Source organism: Onychomys torridus, chromosome 14 (assembly GCF_903995425.1).
Source record: "Onychomys torridus chromosome 14, mOncTor1.1, whole genome shotgun sequence".
Lineage (NCBI taxonomy): Eukaryota > Metazoa > Chordata > Mammalia > Rodentia > Cricetidae > Onychomys > Onychomys torridus.
In genome coordinates, this window is record NC_050456.1 from 77,921,859 (window position 1) to 77,938,069 (window position 16,211).

The 16,211-nt window shown below is 51.8% G+C and overlaps 2 protein-coding genes across 3 annotated transcripts in view; one reads left to right on the top strand and one right to left on the bottom strand.

Annotated features, from left to right (window-relative positions):
* Nucleotides 1–8,350, top strand: part of Dync1h1 (dynein cytoplasmic 1 heavy chain 1) — a 69,793-nt gene extending 61,443 nt beyond the window's left edge. Inside the window, exons 64-78 of one of the 2 annotated variants that reach the window (XM_036205996.1) lie at nucleotides 78–153; nucleotides 1,862–2,022; nucleotides 2,190–2,301; nucleotides 2,383–2,443; nucleotides 2,534–2,657; nucleotides 2,888–3,001; nucleotides 3,589–3,759; nucleotides 3,903–4,120; nucleotides 4,211–4,314; nucleotides 6,091–6,302; nucleotides 6,521–6,674; nucleotides 7,125–7,267; nucleotides 7,408–7,576; nucleotides 7,729–7,856; nucleotides 7,998–8,350. In XM_036205996.1, coding sequence (XP_036061889.1) covers nucleotides 78–153; nucleotides 1,862–2,022; nucleotides 2,190–2,301; nucleotides 2,383–2,443; nucleotides 2,534–2,657; nucleotides 2,888–3,001; nucleotides 3,589–3,759; nucleotides 3,903–4,120; nucleotides 4,211–4,314; nucleotides 6,091–6,302; nucleotides 6,521–6,674; nucleotides 7,125–7,267; nucleotides 7,408–7,576; nucleotides 7,729–7,856; nucleotides 7,998–8,126 — 2,076 coding nt within the window. In that variant the 3' untranslated portion in view covers nucleotides 8,127–8,350. The remainder of the gene's footprint in view (nucleotides 1–77; nucleotides 154–1,861; nucleotides 2,023–2,189; nucleotides 2,302–2,382; nucleotides 2,444–2,533; nucleotides 2,658–2,887; nucleotides 3,002–3,588; nucleotides 3,760–3,902; nucleotides 4,121–4,210; nucleotides 4,315–6,090; nucleotides 6,303–6,520; nucleotides 6,675–7,124; nucleotides 7,268–7,407; nucleotides 7,577–7,728; nucleotides 7,857–7,997) is intronic. The other variant, XM_036205997.1, reaches the window with a different exon arrangement.
* A 1,180-nt stretch (nucleotides 8,351–9,530) lies between these two features.
* On the bottom strand, nucleotides 9,531–12,830 carry LOC118595303. Its single transcript, XM_036205658.1, has 3 exons — nucleotides 12,732–12,830; nucleotides 12,208–12,258; nucleotides 9,531–10,085 (listed from the first exon to the last, which is right to left on the bottom strand). Exons 1-3 carry the CDS (start codon nucleotides 12,828–12,830, stop codon nucleotides 9,531–9,533), a joined length of 705 nt encoding a protein of 234 aa, XP_036061551.1.
* Nucleotides 12,831–16,211: the final 3,381 nt, after the last annotated feature.

The window sequence follows — 16,211 nt, forward strand, 5'->3', positions numbered from 1 at the left end:
AAGAGCTGGGCCTCATGCCAGCACCATGCACACCAGATACTCTTGTTCTGTGCTGACTCTTCCTCTTGTCTCTACAGCAGTTCGGCATCTGGCTGGACAGTAGTTCACCGGAGCAGACCGTGCCGTACCTCTGGAGCGAGGAAACACCTACAAGTGAGTCAGACCCAGGCCCCTGCCATTCTCTCTTGGAGCCTGGATATAAATTCAGGTCTTGTTTCCCAAAAGAAGTCGTCAGTGACACCCCCCAACCCCCAAGAAGTATTTCAGCATCAGGACATGTTAGGAGCCAGTCTAGAATGGTGATGAACCCTGAACCCCAGCTACTCAGGAGACTGAGGTGGGAAGATTGACAGTTCCAGGCCAGCCTAGGCTACATAGTGAGATCTTGTCTCAAAACAGCAAAATCACCGTTTTAGGAAATCATTTAGGAAGACGGCTTAGGAGTTAGCTAAGGAAGGGAGGGTCAGATTTGTAATCGCCCCCTCTAGTCATCATTAGTGACCATAAGCAGATGGAGGAGGCTAGGGACATAACTCAGTGATGGAGTACTTACCTAGCAGGCCTAAGGCCCACCTTACTGAGGTGTGGGGTTACCTAACAAACATGAAGGGGGAAATGATCTTTAATTGTGCCACAAGACTGAGTGCATCATACTTAGCCTTGGCTAACCAGGCCACAAGAGGAAGGGGCAGGCAGCAGCATGTGGCCACAGGGCAAAGGGTGCTACTGCACTCCACCAGCCAGTGTTTGTCTTCCCAGTGAAGTCTTAGGGGTCTGCTGCCAACAGTATGTGTGGTGTGGTTTCAGAATCAATACCCACGGGAACATCTTGCTGGCCCTCGTCTAAAGACCTGAGTTCCATCCCTGTGACCCACGTGCTAGGAGGGTCCTGACCTCCACACTCCCTATGCAACACACAGTCCACAGACAAGCTGAGGGTGGTGGCCACACATGGATGGATATGTACATACAAAAATAAATTTGAAATTAAAAAAAAAAAAAAAAAAAATTCCCCCAGGGCAGCCAGGGGCCACATAGAAAGAAACCTGGTCTCAAAAATAAATAAATAAAGTTTTATTTTTATCAGGCATTATACTGCATACCTTTAATACCAGCACTGAGGAGGCAGAGACATACATGTAGATCTCAGTTCAAGGCTAGCCTAATCTACTGTGGGTTCAAGGCTACCCAGGACCATATAGTGAGATCCTGTCTCAAAAAAAAAATTTTTTTTGGATGCAACAGATGAGGGCTTAGGGAGCTAGATGGCTCAGTGGGTAGAGGTGCTTGCCATACAGGACAGGCACCTGAATTTGGATCCCCAAAACCTACAGACAGTAGTGCGCGCGTCTGTGACCCCAGCACCCCCCTGTGAGATGGGAGGCAGAGAGGGGTCAACGGAGGTTCACAGGCCAGCTAGCCTTGGTCCCATCGTGGTAAAGAGAATTAATACCTGAAGCTGTCGTCTGCCCTCCACACACATGCCATGACGTGTGAGTGCACAGGCTCCCGAATATAGGCAACCACACAGTCAACACATGGGCCAGGTGTGGCAGCCACACACCTGTAATCCCAGCACCATGGAGGAAAAGACAGGAGGGTCATGAGTTCAAGGTTAGCCTGGGAATAGTCTCTGAAGGCAGTAATATCAACCCATGGCACCTGGTGTTACAGTCTCCTCGCTGGGCAGCTGGTGGCCATAGACAATAGGGCAGATGTTCCTTGGGCCCAAGAGAACCACTAGGGGGTGTGCTTTGTGGGCGAGTTGGAGCTGAACCTCAGGGGCTGAGGGTGGAGAAGTCAGAAAAGAAGGGGGACTCCAAGCGTGTGCCTTCACCCACCTTGTCACACCTCCTTGCAGCTCCTATCGGGCAGGCCATCCACCGCCTGCTCCTGATTCAAGCTTTCCGACCCGACCGCCTGTTGGCCATGGCCCACATGTTTGTTTCTACAAACCTCGGGGAGTCCTTCATGTCCATCATGGAGCAGCCACTGGACCTGACCCACATTGTGGGCACAGAGGTAATGTCCCAGTGCCCCATCCTGGCTCCCTAGACACCATTGCCTCTGCACCAGCCACTGGCCACAGCCCAGGCACACTGCTGCTTGGCTGCAATCTCCAAAGCCAGCACCGCCTTGAGGCTTTCTCTTGACAGGTCCTGTCTTGCAGCTGATCTTTTCATTTACAGGTGAAGCCAAACACACCTGTCCTGATGTGCTCTGTGCCTGGGTATGATGCTAGTGGACATGTTGAGGACCTCGCAGCTGAGCAAAACACACAGATCACTTCTATTGCTATTGGTAAGGACACTTGATGGTTTGTGGACATGTGCCAGCCTTGAAGCATAAGGCTGCTGTTCACACTAAGTTTCCTTGTCTCAGGCTCAGCCGAAGGCTTTAACCAAGCAGATAAGGCAATCAACACTGCTGTGAAGTCAGGCAGGTGGGTGCAATTGGTTTGATCTTAAAAACCAGTGTGTCCCCAGGACCCCTGTGAAAGCCATCACATCACTATGACTTTGTGTGTGTGCAGGTGGGTGATGCTGAAGAATGTGCATCTGGCCCCAGGGTGGCTAATGCAGCTGGAGAAGAAGCTGCACTCCCTGCAGCCCCATGCCTGCTTCCGACTTTTCCTCACCATGGAGATCAACCCCAAGGTGAGCAAACAGTGTGGGAGCTCTTGGTGCTGGTGTCTCCTGTGTAAATGGTGTGCACAGTCAAAGAACGGCCTGTGTTGAAACCAGAGGGTCAGCTGGGTGTGTTGGCACATGTCTGCAATCCCAGAGCTTTGTATGCTGGACCAGAGGATTGCCAAGAACTCGAGGTCAGCTATACCTTGTCACCCTAAAATAAAAGCAGACATCACAGAGGCAACCTTCTCCCTTAGGTGCCAGTGAACCTGCTCCGTGCAGGCCGAATCTTTGTGTTTGAGCCACCACCTGGGGTGAAAGCCAACATGCTGAGGACATTCAGTAGCATCCCCGTCTCTCGCATATGCAAGGTAAAGAGGGCGCCCCCCCCACCCCGATACACTGTACATAAACCCAAGACCGGCTGCATTCTGTGCACAGGGGAGGGCAGGAGTAGGTCTCAAGTGAGCAGATGCACCCCTAGAGCTGTGGGACAGAGTAGACACAGCCCCTGAAGCCACTCTCTGACCCTGTTCCACATGAGGACAGCTACTTCAGTAAGGATCCCTGTCAGTTCTGTTGGAGTCCACTTTTTAGAAAGTGGATTGGCTGTGATTTCTCAGCCAGTGGCTGAACTGATTTGTTTTAGCCTATTATGCTACAGGTTACATCCCACTCAACAAATTTATCTCTGATAATAAATAACCTAGGCGGGAGAGAAAGCCTGTTTCTAGACACCTGAGTTCAAGTGTCCCGTGTCTGTCCTGGTCTTTACAAAGTGGGTACTTTCTGCCATCATCTGTGCTGTGTGTCTATGGTGCTGCAGTCCAGGTGATGGAGGTGTGAGGAGGGTGTGTGTTGCTCTGCAGATCTTTCCTTTTGAAGCAGTGCCTAGTTTCCTTGAACAAACACATGATGCTCTCTGACGGTTCTGTCCTTGGTCATTTTCCTCATCTAGTCTCCGAATGAGCGTGCCCGCTTGTATTTCCTGCTGGCTTGGTTCCATGCCATCATCCAAGAGCGCCTGCGCTATGCTCCACTGGGCTGGTCAAAGAAATACGAATTTGGAGAATCTGACCTTCGATCAGCTTGTGACACGGTGGACACATGGCTGGATGACACAGCCAAGGCAAGTAGGCTATGGTATACCCGAACTTGACAGTGTAGCACCTGCTAGAAGGAAGTAGGTCCCAAGTGAGCAGAGGTACCCCCAGAGGCACAGAGCCAACCCCCTCCAGTGGACACATATAACCCAGCCTCTCTTCACCCCAGGGCCGGCAGAACATCTCACCTGATAAGATCCCATGGTCTGCCCTGAAGACCTTGATGGCCCAGTCCATCTATGGTGGCCGCGTGGACAATGAGTTTGACCAGCGTCTGCTCAATACCTTCCTGGAGCGGCTGTTTACAACCCGGAGTTTCGATAGTGAATTCAAGCTGGCCTGCAAGGTTGATGGGCACAAGGACATTCAGATGCCTGATGGTATCAGGTGTGGCTGCCTGTGGGGACAGACGTCATGGTGTAGGGGTGTCTGGAGCCAATCTACCCCACTCTGATTCCAAATGTCCTGCTTTCTCAGGCGTGAGGAGTTTGTGCAGTGGGTGGAGCTGCTGCCTGACGCCCAGACGCCCTCATGGCTGGGCCTGCCCAACAATGCCGAGAGGGTCCTGCTTACCACTCAAGGTGGGTAGTGAGTCTCCTCCTCACTCCCGGAGCCCTGCCCACCCTGAGCCTGCTGGGTAGGGCTTGGTGACCTCTGGGAAGGTGCAGAAGGGTGCTTTAGTTCAAGGTTGGAAGCACTGATGGGCTAATGGGGCTTTGCCTGGAGGCAAAGGCAGAGAAGTCAAGAGTTCAGCATCTGGTCTACACAGCATGCCCAGGCTTAGGGCATGAGCCCATGGCTCAGACAACATACCATACCTGGTGTTAAGTCAGTTTTTGTTTTGTTTGACTTCTCACAGCTTTGGGGATAGAATCCAGAGCCTAACACAGGTTAGCAGAGTTCTGTGTGAGCCCCAGACACTCCCCTTCAATGATGTTCTAAAAACAACCATTTAGAGCCAGGCTTTGTGGCTCTCATCTGTATCCTAGCAACCAGGGCAACAAGGTCAAGAGTTCTAGGCTAACCTAAGACCCTCTTTAAAACATCAGGTGAGATGGCTCAGTGGTTAAAAGTGATTGCTGCACATGCCTGATAAGCTTAGCTCTTTCCTCAGAGCTACACTGTGGCCATGAGCCTGTACTCAGACAAGCCAAGGAACTCCTAGTCTTCTCTGTCCTTTTTTTAAATTGTTTGGAGTTTGTTCCAAGACAGTCCTGCTGTAGTTCAGGCTGGCCTGGAACTCACTGCTCTTCCTGCCTCAGCCCCCCATGTGCTGGGACTAGAGGCATGGGCCACCATGCCCAGCTGTTATAGACAGAGTAAGACTTTTTCCAGGCAGTGATGGTACGTGCCTGTAATCCCAGCACTCAGGAGGCAGAGGCAGGTGGATCTCTGAGTTTGAAGCCAGCCTGGTCTACAGAGCTAGATCCAGTACAGACGAGGATACACAGAGAAACCCTGTCTCAAACACAAAAGACTTTTCCCCTGAACTATTGAGCAGTACCTTGAGCTAGATGAGAGCCATGAAAATAGAGTCCAAGTGCCATCTAGTCAGCCGTTCTAAAGCAAGACTCCCCACCTGGATTTCTGTGAAGAGACTGAGAAGAGGCAGGGCTGGCACAGTCCTCAGAAGCAGGTGAGGCAGGATCGTTCCCAGATCCTCACCCTTCTGCAGAGAACACTCTCGGAGGTGCTTATGGGAGAGGCCACCTTTGGTGAGGTGGGGACTGTTGCCCATGGAGTAGGCAGTGAGCAGCTGTTCCGTGTTTTTGTTTGGAAATGAGTATTTGAGACCTGGAAGCTAAGCAGGTTAGGTACAGCCTCTCCAGGATATAGGTCATCCTTCATTGTATGGTTGTCAGAAAGTCACTGGGGCAAGTGACACCAGGACTAAGTCCTGTGTCCCGTCAGCACCATCAAGAACCTGGTACGTGATGGTCATTGCCCAGAAAGCAGGGGAGCTCAGCAGTCTAGCCTTCAGTCTCCGTGGGGGAGGGACAGGCCCGGCACCAGTGTGTCTTCAGTCACAGCTGGATGTGGGCATAGTTGGTGTGGGCAGAGTTCAGAGGAATCCCAACTGCCCTCCCAAGTATCCCCACAGCAGATTGAGTCCATGCTTCTGAGGCCACAGCCGTATGGACATACTGGAGCGACAGTGTGGGGCACACTCAGGCCACTGGTTCTGTCTGTTAGTCCATGGTTGACGTGGGCCGTTTTCTTCTGTTGACACCTTCCCCGGGCCCTGGTCTGCACTTGAGATCATGTGTAGCATGGAGTACAGTCCAGTAGGCTGCTGTGGTGACTTAGTGACCCTGAGGTTGAAGTCCTTGTCTACCTCCCACCCCGTGACTGCCCAGGTGTGGACATGATCAGTAAGATGCTGAAGATGCAGATGCTGGAGGATGAGGATGACCTGGCCTATGCAGAGACGGAGAAGAAGACAAGGACGGACTCCACATCTGATGGGCGTCCAGCCTGGATGAGGACGCTGCACACCACAGCATCTAACTGGCTGCACCTCATCCCGCAGACGCTGAGCCCACTTAAGCGTACTGTGGAGAACATCAAGGTAGCTGGCTGGAGCCTCGGTGTTATCTTAAGAGTCAGAGTGCTAATCCCCAACCTTGAGCAAGAGGAATGACCCTTTTAATTCAACTGTCCGTGGTCTGAAAGTTAGGGGCAGAAGTCATTCTATGTCAGGAACAGGGTATGGCTGGGCCCCCTCAAGGCTGACTTGCTTCTGTAGACAGATTTCACTGTCTTCAACCTCTTTCTCCTGGGCTTTAGGATCCTCTGTTTAGGTTCTTTGAGAGAGAAGTGAAAATGGGAGCCAAGTTACTCCAAGATGTGCGCCAGGACCTTGCTGATGTGGTCCAAGTGTGCGAGGGGAAAAAGAAGCAGACCAACTATCTGCGCACACTGATCAACGAGCTGGTGAAAGGTGCTGAGAGGCGCAGGGTTTGCCATTCAGCCCGTCCACACCCCATGCACAGACGCCCCAAGCCCCGAAACCTCACATGCATCTTTCCAGGCTTCATCAGGGTGGCTCGGGTGGGGGAGTATCTTGGAAATGCCCCTGCTTTCCCTGGACTTCGCTGAAGTTTTTGTGCAGCTTCTGTGACTTTGAAGGGTAATGCAGTAAAGGGACCAAAACAAGCAGGAGCAGGGCAGGAGGGCCCCAGTCCCAGGACAGAGTGTGCACCTGCAGTGGTGGGCTCCAGGCATGCACCCCACACTACTCTGACCCTAGAAATACAATGACAGACCTTCCCTGGACCTTATGGGTGTGGACAGGGTACCAGGTGCAGCCAGGAAGGAGGGCCATGGTAAGCAGGTGCCAGCGAGTTGGCAGAGCCAATACCAACCCCTGGGTCTCCATTCCTGGCTGCAGGGATCTTGCCTCGGAGCTGGTCCCATTACACGGTGCCTGCAGGCATGACGGTTATCCAGTGGGTGTCAGACTTCAGTGAGAGGATCAAACAGCTGCAAAACATCTCACAGGCAGCCGCATCTGGGGGTGCCAAGGAGCTAAAGGTGGGTAAGCATGACCATGGAAGTCGGGAACACCTGTTGTCCCGGACTGGGGTAGGAAAGTGTTCTTTAGGATAGCATTGGGGATGCCCAGGTCTGTGCCTGACCTGCTCTCCTTCCCCTGGGGGCTGCTCTTTCTACAGAACATCCATGTGTGCCTGGGTGGCCTGTTTGTGCCCGAGGCCTACATCACTGCCACCAGACAATATGTGGCACAAGCCAACAGCTGGTCCCTGGAGGAGCTCTGCCTGGAAGTCAATGTCACCGCCTCACAGAGTGCCTCCCTTGATGCCTGCAGCTTTGGGGTCACAGGTGAGCTAGAGTCTGGGTGCTCAGCCAGCCATTCAGTGTGGCCCTTCTCCAAATGAATGTGGTGAAGGGCCAGGCCCCACCGCCCCGCTGAGCTTGTGGATGCCCTGGAAGCAGGATGCCACTTCAGCCCAGGTCTCCATGTCTCCTCACAGGTCTGAAACTTCAAGGGGCCACGTGCAGCAACAACAAGCTGTCCCTCTCCAATGCCATCTCCACGGTCCTCCCGCTAACACAGCTGCGCTGGGTGAAGCAGACGACTACCGAGAAGAAAGCTAATGTGGTGAGTACCGTCGTCCCTTGCTCCGGGACTGGGCTGCGCCTCGGCCTACCTGCCTGGCACCAACTTCACCCCGGCCCTGGCCCCGCAGGAGCCTCTTGGCCCCCAAGTGAGGCACAGCCAGCCCCTCTGTCTGCTCCACAGGTGACCTTGCCTGTCTACCTGAACTTTACGCGGGCTGACCTCATCTTCACCGTGGACTTTGAAATTGCTACAAAGGAAGATCCGCGAAGCTTCTACGAGCGTGGAGTTGCGGTTCTGTGCACAGAGTAAAGCTAGACTTTTCTCAGATCCTCTTTCTGGAATAGTGAAATCCAGTATTTAACATTCATTCATCCTTAAACGTTTGGCAAGTTTGATGGACTTGTGAAAAGACAGTGGTTGGTTTGCGATGGAGAACGTGGGAGGTGCTGTGGTTGGGACTGGGAAGGTGAAAGGGCGGTGTTGAGGATGGCTGATGGAACGGCTTGTTTTATTATAAAACACTAAGCATGGCAGCTGCCGCCTCTTGTGGTTGCTCAGTCTGGTGTGGGAATCCTTGTGTCCTCATCCACCTGGGGCAGCAGCTCCCGCCAGCTGTGCTCCAGCTCACCTTTGTCACCATGGTCACGGATCCAGGAGCAGCCAGTGAGGCCAGCAAAGCTGCACTCCATCCCTGAGGCCTGGCAGCAGCTGGGTTCTTGACTGGAACACCATCCCCCAGGGACCTTCTGTGTCTCAGACACAGCCCCGCCACCAATCCCATTCTCCCCATTCATTTCCATAGCAGCAGAGCCCACAGCAGCTCCTGTGGACTTTCCTTGTTGCCCGAGTCTGGGGGCACTGCCGGGGACACTAGGCTTGCTCCAGCCCCAGAACTGGACTTCTTGTCTTGGGAGCACCACCTCCCCAGGGTGCACCCCCACCCCTTCCTACAATCAGAAAAGTCAGCCATGCTAGACAGTCACCCCCAGCCCTACTCCCTGGCGGAGCTAGCTGGGGCGGTCCCAACAGCACCCCAGGGTGGACCTTGCCCTGCCAAGAAAAGGCATCTTCCTCATGGTGCCCTTTTTTATTTGCACTTGGGAACCTTGTGGTCTTTGTCCTGCCGCCATGGGGATGACTAGATTAGAGAGGAGATGGGGCCTGAACCTCCAGCAGCTGCACCAGGCTCACGCTCAGCTCCCACTACCTACCAGAAAGAGAAGAGGACAGTGAATAAGCTGGCAACGGGGAGACACACCACCCACAGTGAGCCCGAGCTAAGAAACCCTGCTCCCAGGAGGCCCGGAGGGCTTGATGAGCCTGTGCAGATAGACTTCTGGACACACTAGGAACGGGGAGGGATGCCCCTGCCCCTGCCCCTGCCTCAGCCTGCAATCCAGCACTCAGGAGACTAAGGCAGGAGGTCGCCAGGGCTATTAACAAGAGCCTGGGGTCTAGGATGCCCAGTGAAGGCCACTGGGACCATCCCTAAACGGCAACCTATTTTAAATATTCTTTACTTTAGTGTGTGTGGGTACACACGTGCACAAGCTCATGTGTTCACACCTGTGTGGTTCTCAGAGAACCATGAGCAGAAGATGGTTTGTTTTCTCCTACTGTCTGGGTCCTGAACTCACCCTGAGCCCCTGAGCCATCTCCCCAGCCCTGCACACACAGTCCTGGCACGTGCTGGTCCCATGCCCCTATCCTGCGCTAACCCGGGCCCCTGGGCCAAGCCACATACTTCTTCTTTCTCTTGGTTCTGTCAGGCTCTGATAGTAAAAGCTCCAGTTTCCTCTTGGACAGCAACAGTCTGGGCCCCTTGTCTCTCTCACCCCCAAGTCTGGGAGGCGGCCGTGTTGCTCTGGCTCTGCTGGGCAGGTGTCTGCTCATCTCTGGGGTCTCCACAGGATTGAGGGGGCTGGCAGCCCTTGCCATCCTCCAGTCCTCTGGTGATGGAGACAGCCTGGCAGACCACCCACTGACTTCCTGGGGGCTGAGTGCCTTTAGTTCCCCCTCGGGCTGCATGTCGACATCATTGACTTCCAGGGATATAGGGGTCCAGCCAGAAGTTTTCATGGTGAGGTCTGGAGCCTTTGGCGGGAGCGAGTCTTCCACACTGGCCTCCTCACCAATCTTGAACCTCAGTGTGTAGGCAGGTGCATTGCGGTTCCTGTCACCCAGGAGGCGGTAGGCACGCTGGCGGGAGTTGCGGTAGGTGGAATGACCTGGGGTATCTTCTGAGTCACCATCATAAGGATCTAAAAACTGATGACAAGTTTTTTTTCAGGACATGGCTATGTGTGAGGGCCTGAGACTCAATTGCCATCACCACAGAATTGAAAAGTTTCTGAGCCAGTGGATAGTCCTAACAGCAGGGTAGTGTGTAACACAGATGCAAAAAAGATGTCCCCATCACTGTGATGGCAGATGGCAAATGGGTGTGACTTGCTGTGCATCTAAACCTCTCCTTTTGTAAGACAGGGTCTCATAGCCAAGATTGGCCTGCACCTAACTATGTAGTCAGATGACCCTGAACTTCTGATTTTCTTGCCTTTACCTCCTCATGGAGGGATCATTCTGGAGATCAAACCCAGAGCCTCATAAATGCTTGGCAAGCACTCTAAGTTACATTCCCAGATGGGGGTGGTGGGGTTGTGTTGTTGTTGTTGTAAAGATGATCTCACTATGTAATGTTAGCCGGCCTGGAGCTATGTACATAGACCAAGCTGTCCTCAAACTCACAGAGATCCTCCTGACTCTGCCTCCTAAGAACTGTGATCAAAGGCGTGTGCCACCACACCTGGCTTGTCTGTCTTGCTTGTTTAAGACATGGTCTCACAGCCGGGCAGTGGGGCTCATGCCTGTAATCCTAGCACTTGGGAGGCAGATGCAGGTGGATCTCTGAGTTTGAGGCCAGCCTAGTCTACAGAGTTAGTCCAGGACAGGCTCCAAACCTGAGAAACAGGTCTCCAAAAACCAAAAAAAAAAAAAGACAGGGTCTCAGGGCTGGAGAGCTGGTCAGCTGTTCAGTGTCTAACACCCATGTGGCTGCTCACAACTCCTCCCCTGGCCACCTCAGCACTGCACACATGTAAGCAGAACACTCGTACATTCACAAATAGGTAGTTTTAAACATTAAAAGATGGGGTCTTGGGCTGGAGAGGTGGCTCAGAGGTTAAGAGCACAGACTGCTCTTCCAGAGGTCCTGAGTTCAATTCCCAGCAACCACAAGGTGGCTCACAACCATCTGTAATGAGATCTGGTGCCCTCTTCTGGCCTGCAGTCATACATGCTGTATACATAATAAATAAATCTTAAAAAAAAAAAAAAAAAAAAAGACAGGGTCTTACTGGACTTGGTGGCACCTATCTTCAATCCCAGGACTCAGGAGGCAGAGGCAGGCAGATCTCTTGGGTTCAAGGCCAGCCTGGTCTACAGAGTGAGTTACAGGACAACCAGAGCTGCACAGAGAAACCCTGTCCAAAAAAACTAAAAACATAAATAAATAAAACAAAAGACAGGGTCTCATGTAGCCCCAGCTAACCTTCAGGGCTACAACGAGAAACCTTGTCCAAAAAAAAAACAAAAAAGTAAATGAATAAATTAAACAAAAGGCAGGGTCTCATGTAACCTTCACCCTCCTGCCTTAGCCGCCCAGTGGAAAACCTTTTTGTGGTGTTTCGAAACAGGTTTCTCTATGCAGCCCTGGCTGTCCTCTAGCTCACTCTGTAGCCCAGGCTGGCCTCGAACTTAGAGATCCACCTGCTTCTGCCTCCTGAGTGCTGGGATTAAAGGTGTACGCCACCGGCAACAGTGCTTAATCCTCTTAGGGTGCTCTGCAGGGCCTTTAGGGAGTCCCCGACTTCTGCTGTGGGGACCAGAACTTCCTGTCTGTCCTTTCTTGCTTTCTGTGAGCATATTTTGTCACCATTTGCTCCTGTCTTGTGGTGGCACTGCCTGTCGCCCCAGCACTCAAAAGGTAGGAGAGAGCCGGGCAGTGGTGGCGCCTGCCTTTAATCCCAGCACTCGGGAGGCAGAGACAGGCGGATCTCTGTGAGTTCGAGGCCAGCCTGGGCTACCAAGTGAGTTCCAGGAAAGGTGCAAAGCTACACAGAGAAACCCTGTCTTGAAAAACCAAAACAACAACGACAAAAAGGTAGGCGAGGCAGGAGGCCTGTCCCGAGTTGAGACTGGCCTGGGCGCTGTAGTGAGACATCCTCCTTTAGTTACCTCCCCAGACTGCCTAGGTGCAGGGCTCTGTGCACAGGTGGAAACATCCCCTGCTTGGACTCTGACCCTCACAGCCCTCTCACCGGGCTGGCCTTGGCTTTGGAGGACTCCCCGGGTCTCTGGACCCTCAGGGGCCCCAGCCAGGTCTAAAGCATACCTCTCTCCAGATGCCTTCAGCAAAGTCCATGAGGTTCCTTCTGGAGTTGACCTGTGAGGAAAGGCTTGATGGCAACTTAACACATAGGGCACTTGGGGTGCTCGCTGCCCACATCACAAGACATACTGACACTCGCCCTGATAAGGAAGGGACCCTGGACAAAAGTCCCCCCAGAGCTAAGCGGAGGCAGGAGAGCCCTTCTTTGGTACAGTGGGCCACACAGCACTCTCTCTGGGCCCAAAGCCAGAAGGAGGTGGAGGGCACTGAACTTTCCTTCTCGACTGGTCCCCGCACACAAGCAGAAGCAGTGAGGCTGAGAAAGCTCACAGAGGAACCCAGGCCTGGCCTCTGGTAGTCCAGCTCTTTCCCACTAGCCCCAGGCCACTGAGGAAGGCAGCTTTCATTTTCTTGATCAAAGAACACTAGGATTTGAATACTTTTGGAAAGGAAGGAAGGGAGCCAAGACTTGCAGGGATGGCACCAACCCCTAACACCACCCCTGCCCTTGCTGAACAGGAGGGCACCTGAAGGCGATGGCGAGCATGTCTCTGCCACTTCCGGAAGCCAGCTGCACTGAACGCTGCCCTGATGCAGGTGGGTCGGCTGGGCCTCAGGCTGGCCATCCCTCAAGGCCAGGCACATGGACTTTCACTTAACTAAAAATACCAAGTTAGAGAACAAAGCCCAGGTGAGAGGGTCTGGAACACAGGGAAGACAGGCCACAGAGGAGAGGAAGGGAGCTTTGTTTCTAAAACAATCAGTCCTACCCTGGAGCCCAAGCCCGCCTTCTTAATTGTCTAGGAATATGAAGTAACCAAAGCAAGAGGAACATGAGTTCAACGCCAGCCTGGGCTACATAAAAGTTCAAGGCCAGGGAGCTGGAGAGATGGCTCAGCAGTTAAGAGCCCTGGCTGCTCTTCCAGAGGTCCTGAGTTCACTTCCCAGCAACCACATGGTGGCTCACAACTATCCATTGCCCTCTTCTGGTCTGCAGGCTTGGGACACATAGCAAGACCCTCCATCAAAAAACAAAGTGAGGGCTGTGGATGTAGCTCAGTCCATCCAGTGCTTATTTAGTACGCATTAGACCCTGGACTCAGTCCCCAACACCTATAAAACTGGAGTGGTGACACAAGCTTGAAAACCCAGCATTCAGAAGTTCAAGGTTATCCTGGACTATCTAGCAAGAGGCCAGCCTGGGTTACGTGAGCCTTTCCTTTAAAAACAACAAAAAACCTATGATTGGGGGTACATGGTGGGTGAAATCAGGATGCAGGGGGGTGGAGAGAGACTGTCAGGAGAGGACAAGAGACCGTACAATCCACAGAGAAAGAGAGCCATTCTGGATACATGAGACCTCTCTAACGTTTAGAAATAAAATATAAAAATGCTAAAAATGGGGCTGGAGAGTTGTGTCAGTGGTTAAGAGCACTTGCTCTTTCAGAGGACCCAGGTTCAGCTCCCAGCACCAAACTAATGGCTCACAACCCGGTTTGTAACTCCAGGAGGATCTGGCGCCCCCTTCTGGTGCACAGACATTCAGACACAAATAAGTATATTGTAACTACCAAGAAAACTAGCACTACAGACCTCCGTGAAGTTGCATGTCACTCAACTTCTCCAGAATCTTCGAAACATCTGCTAGGCCCTGTTGGAAAGAGCCTCTGTTACAAATGAGCACACATCACGTTGTATGCTTTTCAGCAATAAAGCCCTGCTCTGAAGCCTAGAACGCAAGCAAAAACTGGCCCTACCATACCTCAGGATCACACAGAGCTCATGGGCATCTTAAAAGTTCGGAAAGTCCCAGCAGAGAAGAAAACTAGAGCGTAACATGGTGGTGCCCCCATCTGCCTCTGTCCCATCGCTGAGGGGTCAGGGGTTCAAGACCATCCTGGACTACATAGGGAGTTGAGGCCAACCTGGGCTATGTGAGACCCTGTCTCCAAAAAACAAAAAAGGGAGAAAAGGAAGGGGCTGGAGAGATGGCTCAGGTGAAGCCCATATACTGTTCTTGCAGAGGACCTGAGTTCACTTCCCACTACCCACATACAGTGGCTCAAAGTCACCCGTAACTCCAGCTCCAGGGTACCAGACACCCCTGTCTTCCTTGGGCATCTTCACACATGTATCCATAAACACACTTTAAAATAATAAAGATGGACTGGAGAGATGGCTCAACAGTTAAGAGCACTGGCTGCTCTTCCAGAGGACCTGAGTTCAATTCCCAGCAACCACATGGTGGCTCACAACCACTTGTAATGAGATCTGGTGCCCTCTTCTGGTGTGCAGAGACACATGCAGGCAGAATACTGTATACATAATAATAAATCTTTTAAAAAATAAAATAATAAAGATAAATACTTTAAAAAAGGAGGAAAGGAAAGGGGGTAGGAGAGATGGCTCAGTAGATAAGAGAACTGGGTGCTCTTCTAGGGGACCTGGGTTCGATTCCCAGCACCCACATGGTGGCTCACAACCACCTGTAACTCCAGTCTCAGGGCATCGGATTCCTCCTCCTGGCCTCCATAGGCACATACACATAGGCAAAATATCCACACACACAAAATATGTGCATATGTGGGTTTTTGAGACAGTTTCTTTATGTAGCCCTGACTGTATTTTTAAAGGGAAGGAAGAAAATAATTATTTATGATGTACTACATTACCCAGATTTCCCTTCTTCCCATCTAATAACCAACCTCTTCTTGCCCCAGCACCCCAAGTGACTTTTTTGTTTGTTTGGTTTTTGGTTCTTGTTTTTTTCAAGACAGGGTTTCTCTGTGTAGTTTTGGTGGCTGTCCTGGATCTCGCTCTGTAGCCCAGGCTGGCCTCGAACTCACAGAGATCTGCCTGGCTCTGCCTCACAAGTGCTGAGATTAAAGGTGTGTGTTACCGCTGCCCGGCCCCAAGTGACATTTTATAGACCTGTTGCATTTCGAGGCTGGAACAGCTTCACAGGAAGCCACTTTTGGTGACCGTCCTGGTTTAGGGGCACACTGAGTATGCCCTCCAGAGCCTCCACATAAGCTGGAGTCATGTGTTAGAAAGGAGGGCTCAGATCAAGTGTCATTGCGTCACTTCATCAACATGACTTGTGTCCTACAATCTACAGTGACAGGCCTCTGGCTGTGGCAGTGTCTTCCAGGGCCTCCACTATGAAGTTCACCCCTATGCTGTCCTCTATAGAAATCAGTGTCATAGCCACCCTTGAAGGGTAGGAACCATCTACCAGGGATCTACTTAACCATGTGCTGTGAGCCTTCACCGAATGGCCAGCGCTCCAAATAGGCTGACTTGGTTAACAGCTCAAAGAGTGGGCCTAGCATAAGCAGAGGGACCTGCTCAACCCATTCCCTAGCTCCTCTGATTACCTGGGCCCCTCTGATTGGCACCAACTAAAGTGTTTATTGTTGTTGTTGTTGTTGTTGTTGTTGTTATTTGGGTCTTTTTTTGTTTTGGATTTGGGGTTTTTGGTTTTTTGTTTTGTTTTGTTTTGTTTTGAGACAGGGTTTCTCTATATAACAGCCCTGGCTATCCTGGAACTCACTCTGTAAACCAGGCTGGCCTTAAACACAGAGATCCACCTGCCTCTGCCTCCCAAGTGCTGGGATTGAAGGCATGCGCCACCATACCTGGCTCTTTTACTGTTACATGTAAGGATGTTTTGCCTGCATGTATGTCTATGCATCACATACATATGCCTGATGCCTTTATTTGTGGTTCTTTGAACTCCACACATGCACCATGGTACACATACACAACAAATAAATGTAAAAGAAAAAACATGCACAAAATGCCCTTGACTACACAGTCTGCAAATGAGAAAATGGCTCAGCACTTAAGTGCACTGGCTGGACCACAGGAGGACCCAGGTTTGAGTCCCAGCATTCATTCAGTTGCTCACAATTTCAGTTCTAAGGAATCGAATGCCCTCTTCTAGCCTCCAAAGGCACTACATACATGCACATGGTATACACATACCTTCAGACAAATACTCAGAC